This window comes from Melanotaenia boesemani, chromosome 13 (genome assembly GCF_017639745.1).
Source record: "Melanotaenia boesemani isolate fMelBoe1 chromosome 13, fMelBoe1.pri, whole genome shotgun sequence".
Taxonomy (NCBI): domain Eukaryota; kingdom Metazoa; phylum Chordata; class Actinopteri; order Atheriniformes; family Melanotaeniidae; genus Melanotaenia; species Melanotaenia boesemani.
In genome coordinates this window covers 28,325,169-28,336,022 of record NC_055694.1, presented here as the reverse complement: position 1 = coordinate 28,336,022, position 10,854 = coordinate 28,325,169, and the positions used below count along the sequence as shown (strand labels likewise).

The window sequence follows — 10,854 nt, the reverse complement described above, 5'->3', positions numbered from 1 at the left end:
AGGGGGGAATTCTGGCAATTTCCACATAATACACCCACACACACAAGTCAGCACCCTCTGCTCAGCCTAAAAAGAAACTGTGACGAGGGTATAAAACAGACTAAATGTCCTTGTGTGGCATTTTTGTTCTGTAGTCTGAACTCAGCCCTCTCTCTCGCTTTCTGCCAGTTCTTTCACATGCTCTGCTTAATGTTTACTTGTACTATTTTCATCTGTCCCACCCCCTGTTTAAAGCTCCTTTCGTCCCTCCCATTCTCCCATTTCCTCACAAGTAGCCTCCATCACCAACCTACCATTTAGTTCCTGCTTATCGTTAGCAGAGACAGGACAAAAACAAGGCCAAGACAGCCCTTTTCTCAAAGATTTGGTTTTCTGCTGCTGCATCTTACAATCTCAGGACTACTGTGAGTATTTGTCTTTGATAGCTCAAATAAACAGATGGAAAACTTGCGGGTATAGATGGAAAAATAGATATATCCCCCCCACCCCCCTCTTGCCCACCCACACGCACACACATACATCACGACTAACACAGACTCTAATTTCAAGTAGATAAGTATTTGAAGTATGTGCAGGAAGGATAGACACTGTCTGAGCCAAGGGATTTCTAGAAGTTTTTAGGTAAGCTAAGTGTGTTAAAGCAGCAGAGTTGGTCAAACAGTGCTGTACAGTTGTTAAACTGTGCTGCTTTAAAGTGGTTCTTTAAATTATTTTTCATGTAGTCCCTGAATTAATTTCTGTCTTTGCAGGGCATGTATGTTAGCAAAACAGGTTTACCTTCGTCCCCATAAGAAGGTCAAAAGGAACTCTGAAATTGACTCACAGCCAATTTCCAACTCTTTCCTTTTGGTGTACGTGTGGGGGGGGCGGGGGTAGAGGGCTGGGCCATTTTTGTGAAGACCAGTTTGAAATGCAGACCGTGTGCTACGGCAGATCATTTCCTGACAAATACAGAGCTGTGCAGAAGACTACATTAGTGTAGTGTAAATCATTAAACTCTGAAATAAAGTAACAGATTAATATAGATATGTAGATACGGTAAGGGGCATGATCAAAGAGATACATAAAGTGTCCTCTGGCTCAGAGAGACAGGTCTGTATCTCTGTACAAAGTTCCTGGTAAACATCAACAGGACTTCAAAGCTTCCCTCCTTTCACGCTGTAGCATTGTATTCGTGGAAGAGCTTGAGCAGACCAAATCTTCAGTGTCAAAGATTATAAAGCTGAATTCTGGCTTTCCATTCATTTGAGGTAACATTGAAAGATAAAGAGATGGCCAGATGGTTGAAGAAGGGATTTGGCATTCATGCAGGCCACCTTCATAAACCACTTAATGAGGTTCTGTAAATAACAAACAGACTGTTTGTTTTTCAATAAGAAGCAGGGTAAATATTCACACTACTGCAACATCAAGTATTAAAGACAACAGAAATGCTTGAAAAATTTATACATATTTGTGTGAGCAGCAGTGTAAATATAGCCCAACAGTAGGGTTTGCTTTAATGAGCCATTCGTTAACTTATTGCTGCTTTTCAGTGGTCCCCTGCTGGAGGTTAAAAATATAACTTGCTGTAAGTGTTTCTATCCAGCTTAAGAATTAGATTAACTTTGTTAAAAAGACAATATCACTGGATGTGGGTTTGACATTTACTGTCTTATAATGTTGCACATAAAACAAAGCAATCAATTTAATTAAAACCCTTATAAAGCTTCTAAGACCCTTATTGGACTGGAATTTTTTGGATTATTCGTTGACTTTGCCTGCTTCAACTTGTCTGGTGTGTTTTGATTGGTTCACTTTTTTCTTCATACTTTGCTCCTCTAGTGGTTCTCAACCAAGGGACCCAAGTGAAGTTACCCCAGGGCCCAAAATTCTTAAAATCTAAAAGAAAAAAATGGTGTCAAATATTAGTGCAGATAAAAGTTATTTACCAAACCCCTCATCCTCGGATACCTTGACTTTTACCAGCTGTTTGCACTCCACTGTGATGCATCCCACAATGGGTTGGGTGCAGTGCTGTATCAAAGACAAGAGGGCTAGATGAGACTTAACTGAAGTGGCCAGGAACCCCATCCTTCATCTTTCATGGTATATACGGAACATAACCCCAGACAACTGCTAAACTCAATGCAGCTCACAGATGGGTGGCAGAGCTGGCTGGCTATCGCTTCATGATACACTATCGTCCTGGGAAGAAGAACAATGCTGATGGACTATCTTGAATGCCAGATGACAGTCTGGACAAGTGAAAAAACGGTTAGAAATATATATTAGTGGTTATGGATCACTTTACGAGGTTTGCACAGGTCTACATGACAAGAAACAAATCAGCCAAGACTGTAGCTGAGAAGCTCTTTAATGACTTCGCACTGAAGTTTGGCCTCCCACATAAAAAGCACCACAACATGGGGCTGAGTTAGAAAACAAACTGATGGTGAGGTTGAAAGAACTCACGAGCATCCAGGGCTCACACACAACACCATATCACCCTCAGGGAAATGGGCAGGTGGGGCAGTTCAGCTAAACCCTGCTCTCCATGCTGAGAGCCCTAGAATAGAAGGAGAAGAAGGATTGGAAGAAGTCCTTGGCGAAGGTCAAAATTGCACCAGAAATGAAAGCACTGGGTATGCACCCTACCACCTCATCTTTGGCAGCTCTCTGCGCCTGCCAATCTCTTTTTTCAACTTTGAGAGAGACAAAGCCCATGCGAGCTATGAGAACTACGTCAGTGAATGGAAATGGAGGATGCAGACCTGGATTGCAAAGAAAGGATGAGTTTGAAAGGCCAATAAGACAAGAAAGTCAGAGGTAGTGCTCTAGAGCCTGGTGATCAGGTCCTCAAATGGAACCTCACTCCAAGAGGAAGCACAGGGAGGATTCAGTCCTACTGGAAGGACCAAGTTTTCCAAGTGACAGAGAGGATGGGTGATGACTGCCCAGTGTTTCAGATCAGTTCTGAGCATGGCAAGGGGCAAGACCAAGTGGTCCACAGAAACCCACAGATGCCATGCAGCCACCTACCTGGTGCTGACTTTAGCTGTCGTCTGCACTAGGGAACCACAGCATAAGAGTTTCGAACAGCCTGCAAAGAAGAGGACATCCCATCACAACCAGAGGCAGCGGATGACATTGGAGGATGATGATGACAACGACGTATACCAGTAGCACCTTCAGTCCGCCAGCATAGAGAGGCAGCAGACTCAGACATTGCTGAATTCGGAGGCAGAGCCCTTCCAGCTCGAGAAGGGTACTTCATTGTCAGAAGAAGATGCACCACTGCAGAGCGAAGGGGTTGCTTATGCGTCATCACTTGTGGAGCAAAATGAACTGCACCCAGCTGTCTCGCCGGTTCCTAAGCATGTTGGATGGAGTGAAAATCTAGCACCAGTAGTAAGAACACACTCACATAGACTCAGACACCCACTGGTCATATTGCGTTATGAGGAACTGAGACAACCATCATTGGTCGCAGAACAGTGTGAAGTTTCGGAAACTCAGTATATTGAGCTGAGACACATAGGGCAGCCTTGGTAAGGTTGAAGTCTGAAACATTGGGAGACATTACAAAAAGTCGGGGAGAGTGTGGCATTATGTGTTTATAGACACTGAATAGAGTGACCTGTTTAAATATCTTACCCCCTCATTTAAACTTGTACTGATGACCACATAGGAAATTAACTTTATTCTCTATATGATTTAACCTATGTTGGAAAATCGGTGAGCTGACACAACGTCACCAGTAGAGTGAGTTGTCAGGCAGATGTGTATAACACAGCAGCACACGAGAGGCTGGGACTAAATGTTTTATTATTGTGTTCCAACAGGTAAGCAGCCACCAAATCACAATCAGAGTGAACTTATAAAGTTGTACAGTGTGTGACTGCAAGGGATGTGTTGACCATCACTGTGACTTAAGTGTACTTGGGAAAGAGACCGTAAGGTCTGCAACAGTATATTATCCTGGGACAAGCAAGCTAACACTAGGGAGGCTAATGATGTTTCAGCACATTGTTAAAATTTACTAAGTGCTTTGCTGGATTGTAACAAGGGGATATTAGTGCAAGGTTAGCTTCCACTGATGTATGGCCTGAAAATGTTCTATAAACTTTTTCTGTGTGCAAAGAAGTATGAGCTAGGATATTCAATGGCCATTAGCAACGGTATGTAACTTCCGGTAAACCCTTCACAATAAAAGCGTAACATTAAACAGAGTTTACAGTTATCTTCAAAATAAGACTTTTCTTTAAGAAATGTACAATTACTGTTTAAATTTGTCATTAGTGATGATTCACAGTAATTACAAGTTAGAAGGAACTGTTATTTGCTGTTTGTTCAGAACAGTAGTAACTTTAATTACATAAATGTGAATCAGTAATTAATGACACTAAAACACTAAGGATCGGCCGCAGCGTCCTTTTTAAGAGTGTAACATCACCATAACATTAAGATATCAAAGTTTAAAAGGTAGCCAACTCTGGGTCAGCCCAGAAAACTGACCAATCTGAGTTGGTAAATACTTTTCAGGAGCCTTTTTAACAGCTTACTATTTAATTATTTGGACTGGACAACACTGAAAATAATGAACAACTGGTTGGTTTAGCTCTAAACATTAACACAAAAATAAAATCCAGGTGAAATTTTAATTCTAATTATTTGTCAGTCTTGGAAAAATGCACACATCTATAAATAATAAAATAATAACAAAATAACTCAATGTTAAAAACTTTGCTTAACAAAACAAAAACCTCAGCCTCCACAAACAAAATTGTTAACAACTTGAACAACAATTGAACCTTTTAACACTTGAATTTATTTACAATTATATAAAAACAAAGTCAAAATAATAAAAATAAAATCTGGAAAAAATAAAAAGAAGAAGACTGGAATAAGAAAAAGAAAATTAAATATTTAAAAATTTGATAACAATTAAAATATAAATATGAATAATAATATAAAAGTACACAAATAACCTATAATGCGTCCCTGATTTGTATTGTTTGTTGTTGTGGGCAGTTTGGCTCAGCAAGGCAGAGCGGTCGTCTTGTAGCCTGAGGGTTGCCAGTTTGATCCTCGGCCAAGTCGAGTTCATGTTGAGGTGTCATTGAGTAAGATTGCTCCTAATGGATCATAGTTAAGCGCTTGCATGGCAGCTTCCGCCATCAGTCCGCAAATGTGTGAATGTGATATATGATGTAAAGCGCTTTAGGTATCATTCCAGATACAGTAAAGGGCTATATAAATACCGACCATTTACCATTTAGAAAATTAATGAATGAGAGTAACAATAAATCAATATTATGAAAAGAAACAATATAAACAAAGGCCAGAAGGGGTTTTTAAATTTGCAAAAAAACGGGGTTAAACTGTTATTAATATCTTTGGGAAAAAAGCAGCACAAACATGAGAGGCTCTTACTAATTTGCTCAGTTAAATCTGACTAATGGCAGTGTAAATAAAACTAAAGGAAGAGAGACAAATCAAGATGATGAGGCCAAGAAAAAGACTAAAAAAATCCAAAATTTCAGTGAGAGGAAGGGAAAACGTGGCGGCTGAACTACTGTTGAGGGTAAGTGGAAGCAGGTGTGCTGAGCAGGTGCAGGTGAGATTGGAAGCAACCAAAAGAAAATAATCAGTTTCATTACTTTACTTCAGCAACTAAATATCCTAAACAAGAATTTAATCTGTTCCTGATTCAGCTATGTCAAGATGTATTGCAGAAGTATTTGAACATTTTTAAAAATGAAATTAATAAAAATTAATATTTTCCTTAAAAAGGCAAAAAAATGACCAAGTGTTATAATAATATTAATAACAATAATAATAATAATAGTAATATAAATGAGGCACAGAGTGTCACCTGTTTGTAACAGAATAATAAACTCAATCACCTGTTATTTTCCAGATGCAGCGTTTGATTGCAGGGCATGTGGGAAAGCTGGCTCGTCACACGACAGTGGCCATGAACACCAGCAGTGTGAGGATGGCAAGCCAAAGTCACGGTACGTCCTCTTCATCCTCCTCCTTTTTAACTAGTTGATGACAATCTCAGTTGTTGCACTGAAAAACAGGCTGAGCATTAAAATAGTTAAGAATAGTTCCTATTATTCCTATATAATCCTATTATTTTAAATATGATGAGAAACCAGCAGATGGCACTACTGTACCAGATGCCCACAGAGACAGATGTTCTTTAGTGCAATTTTGTACACATTAGAGAAGGTGCATTTTAAAGCATCTTTACATTTTGTCCTTAAAATGACCCTTCTCCTCCCTCCAGAGCTGTCAGAGACAGTAGACATGTCCAAACCAATGTACTGTGATCGTGTGGACATCCCCCTGCCGGACAAACCCTACAAAGATGTTCTGACTGATGCCGACAAGAGCCTAAAACAGAAGGAGAAAGGACCGTGGGGAAAACTGACCAAAGAGGAGAAGCTTGCCTGTAAGTAAAGTCACAGTGCTGAGGAAGCAACGATTTAAGTTCTGGACTGAGATTATTGTAATTAACCTTTATTATTCAAAATTGGAGAAACTAAATGAATGAATGCACACTTTAACACTGAATGAACATTTTAACACTTATAAAAATAGTGGAATGGTGCAACCAATTTAGCCACTTGTATTAATGGTAGAGTAATGCTTATAATTTATTAACTGAAACCTCAAGGATGTCATTAAAGATGTCAACCTTATTATTATAGTGAATAGAACACAATGAAGAATGAAAGAATCACGGTCATTATATAGCAAGTCAGGGTTTTTTAACATGTATGAAGAAGATATGCAGATTACCATTAAATTGATTGTGAAGATATGAAAATATCAGTAGACCGTCTTCAGGGTCATGGAGGGGGCATGGGAGCAGGGGTGGATTTAGGATTGAAAAAGATCCAGGGCTTAGCCCACAGTGAGGGACTTTTTAGTGATATGTGTTTTATATTTAAAACAGATACAGTATCTTAACTGCAATAGCTATATGTATAAATATAATTCACAATAGTCACTTGAATAACAAGAAACTGAAAAAGGTAATAATAAAAATAAAAAATCTGAAGTATTATTTAGTAAAATAACACATTGCTTTGAAATTGTGGTTGTAAAGAAAACAAAATAAATACTGTTCCGGACAAATTAGCCCAGTTTGTTGATTAGCAGTGGAGCAAAATACCTGTCAACAGGTGCAGAAGTCTGAGAGTTACAGAAAACACCTGATTGCCTTAAAGGTCTGTTTAACAAAATATTAGCTTACAGGTCCCACCATGCTTGTTTGCTTGAGTTTTAAAAATATTTCTGATGAGCCACAATTCAATGATTTTCATAAAATTTTTATTTATGATTACTGTTTGTCAATTTAAACTTGAGTTTGAGTGACAGCTGTTTTCTCCTTCTTTAATGGGAGGAAATTAATACATTTGAATACATACACAGACATTATTAGACTTATATTTATACTATTATATATATATATATATATATATATATATATATATATATATATATATATATATATATATATATATATATATATATAAAACCGGCTAACGGAGGTCGGCGGGTTAAAGCCAAGGCAAGCTGTTAGCCAGCTGCACTCTCCCTTCTTTCTGCTCCCCCTCACAGTTGTCATATATAATGACCTATTAATCCTAAAATGGATTTTTGTACCAGGCTTTAAACATGTTTATTTCTGCTGTGAAGTTGGTCTTTTTAACATGGGAGTCAATGGGGATTTGCTCTGTTTTGAAGCCAGCCCTTAGTGGATGAAGGGTGAACTGCAATTTTTTACACTTCCACATAGGCAAGGAAAGGCAGTTTATTTGTATAGCACATTTCATGTACAGGACAATTCAAAGTGCTTTACATAAAACAAAGACATTACAGATATTTAGAAATAGTAAAAAACATCAACACATAATCACAATAAAATAATAAATTACATTAAAATGATTAAAAGCAAGATAAGTTAAAAAGTTAACATGCAGATTTCATGCATAGGCGCATGAGAAAAGAAATGTTTTTAACCTGGATTTAAAAATGTCTACATTTGGTGAACGTTTAATCTCCACTGGCAGTTTGTTCCACTTGTTTGCAGCATAACAGCTAAATGCTGCTTCTCCATCTTTAGTCTGGACTCTGGTCTGGACTAGTTGACCAGAGTCTTTGGATCTAAGAGCTCTGCTAGGTTTATATTCTCTGAACATATCACAGATGTATTCTGGGCCTAAACCATTCTGGGATTTGTAAACAATCAGAAGGGTTTTAAAATCTATTCTGTGACTGACTGGAAGCCAGTGTAAAGATTTCAAAACTGGTGTGATGTGTTCAGATCTCTTAGTCCTGGTTAAAACTCCAGCAGCAGCATTCTGGATGAGCTGCAGATGTTTAATGTTCTTTTTAGGAAGTCCTGTTAAAAGACCATTACACTAATCCAGCCTACTGGAGATGAATGCATGGATGAGTTTCTCCTGGTCTTTCTGGGAAACTAAACTTTTAATTCTGTTAATGTTTCTGAGCTGGTAAAAAGCTTCTTAGTGAGTTGGACTTGCAATCCAACTGAAAACATAGTTCCCCAACCAGTATAACATATCTAAGTTAGCATAAATTCAACTTCACGCACAATATCAACAAGTGGCTACAGTCGCTACATGCTAAGAAGCTAGTAAGTTAGCCAGTGGTTTGCAGGGGGTTTAATGTTATTGATGGAACATTACAGCCGGTGGTTTAATGTTACGTTAAAAACAACCTCTACCAAACTTTTTGTTACCTTACCACAATGTCTTTGTGGTGAACTGTGACATGTCTCCTCAGGTTTGTTGTGTTTTTCCAGCTACATTTCCAGACCATATTCTCCTTCCCTTTGACTAAAATCAAGCATAAGGTTTTGTTTTTTTTCTCCACTTCAATGTAGCGAAAATGGGTCCATATATCATGTCTTCTCTTTCTCTTGGGCCCCGTGCAAAATAATGGCCATTAATGTTTAACTTTTAACCTTCGCCATGAATCCACCTCCTGTCTGTCTCGTGTTTGTGCACCTGCCCACTGCAGGTTTGAAAGGGGGCGTGTGTGTGAGTGAGGAAGAGCCGATGTTGTGTTTATTGTTAAATCCATCCATAGAGCCAGCCGGCTCATCTTTTTCTTGTCTCCCCGTGTCCTGCAGTGTTAACAAAGAAATGACGGATGTATGGGGCTTTGGGGCTTTTCATGCAGCACATGAAGTTACCGCCGTTAGCACATTATTTTTTACAGCCCTAGTATATATATGTACATATGTATATATATATATATATATATATATATATATATATGACAATCATCTCAATCATCTCATCTTGAATACCAAGAAAACAAAGGAGATGATTGTTGACTTCAGGAGGAACAAGAACACACATAGAAGTGTTTCCATCATGGGAGAGGAGGTGGAGGTGGTGGAGGAATACAAGTACCTTGGAGTTCAGCTGGACAACAGACTTGAGTGGAAAAGCAACACTGAGTACATTTACAAGAAAGGTCAGAGCAGACTCTACTTCTTAAGGAAGCTGAGATCTTTTAACGTCTGCACCAAAATGTTGCAAATGTTCTACAGGTCTGTTGTTGAAAGTGCAATCAGCTTTGCAGCAATCTGCTGGGGCAGCGGCATCAGAACCAGAGACTTGAAAAGAATTAACAAACTGATCAAGAAAGCCGGTTCTGTGCTTGGAGTAACTCTGGAGCCGCTGGAGTTGATCATCAAAAAAAGAATTCTGTACAAGCTGACGAAGATAATGGAAGATCCTTCACACCCTCTACACAACGCCGTGACGAAGCAACAGAGTGTGTTCAGTGGGAGGCTTGTTCAAGTCCGATGCAAGACAGAGAGATACAGAAGATCCTTCCTTCCAGCAGCTATCAGGCTGAAGAACAAAGCCCTTAATTAATTAATGTGATTGTTTTACTAAAAAATTACTACTACTACAATATTGAATTTCCCTTTGGGATTAATAAAGTATTTTTCATTTTTCATTCATTTCATTTCATTTCATATATTGAAGTATGATATATACTCCTTTCTCCCCTGCTGCAGTGTATCGTCTCACATTCTGCCAGACTTACCCAGAAATGAAGCAGAAGACATCTGAGTGGATGACTGTCCTGGGTGGCATCTTCTTCTTTCTGGGTTTCACTGGCCTGGTGGTCTGGTGGCAGAGAGTTTATGGTAAAATCTGCTTTTTCTGCTCAATTTTTTTTCTGTCATTTAAGTTTGATAGTTGTTTTAAAAGTAGCTAAGAACAAGAAATGTTAAGGTGTTTTTGTCTGGATGTTACTGCTCTTTGTTTTGTTTTCTCCAGTCTATCCTCCACGCCCTAGAACCGTTGAAGAAGAGTGGCAGGCCAAGCAGCTGCAGAGGATGTTGGACATGAGGATTAACCCGGTCCAGGGATTCTCCGCCAAGTGGGACTATGAGAAGGGCCAGTGGAAGTAAACAGACGACTGGACTGGGACTGAGTTGGTACAGAGTCAAGTTCTCTGACCTCGAATCATGGTTTTGGTCCATTTTGAACAGTATGGTTTTTGCATATATGATCCACATTCACTAAAATAAAGGATCCCATTCAATGTTAGTGTCTCTGGGTGGTCTCTGGTACCTCTGGTTCTCCAGTCCGGCTCTTCTCCAAACACAGCACCGCCTTCTGTCAAAATAATTACTGTGGCATTCCTCATGTAACCATATCTTTTTTCTCTCTCTCTTTTCAAACTGTCTTCTCCAGCATCATCACAACACAATTATGATCTGGCTGACATATTGTGCAAAACAAATTTACTCTGCCAAGACGAGCCTTTTGGATAGTGGGCTCCCTTTGAATCGTAAAAGTTTTGCTT

The 10,854-nt window shown here is 39.0% G+C and overlaps 1 protein-coding gene across 1 annotated transcript; it reads left to right on the top strand.

Annotated features, from left to right (window-relative positions):
- The first annotated feature begins 249 nt into the window (after positions 1-249).
- On the top strand, positions 250-10,590 carry LOC121652180. The gene is made up of 5 exons (XM_042004817.1): positions 250-404; positions 5,903-5,999; positions 6,278-6,442; positions 10,058-10,189; positions 10,323-10,590. Exons 2-5 carry the CDS (start codon positions 5,903-5,905, stop codon positions 10,454-10,456), a joined length of 528 nt encoding a protein of 175 aa, XP_041860751.1. The 5' UTR covers positions 250-404; the 3' UTR covers positions 10,457-10,590.
- The last annotated feature ends 264 nt before the right edge of the window (positions 10,591-10,854 follow it).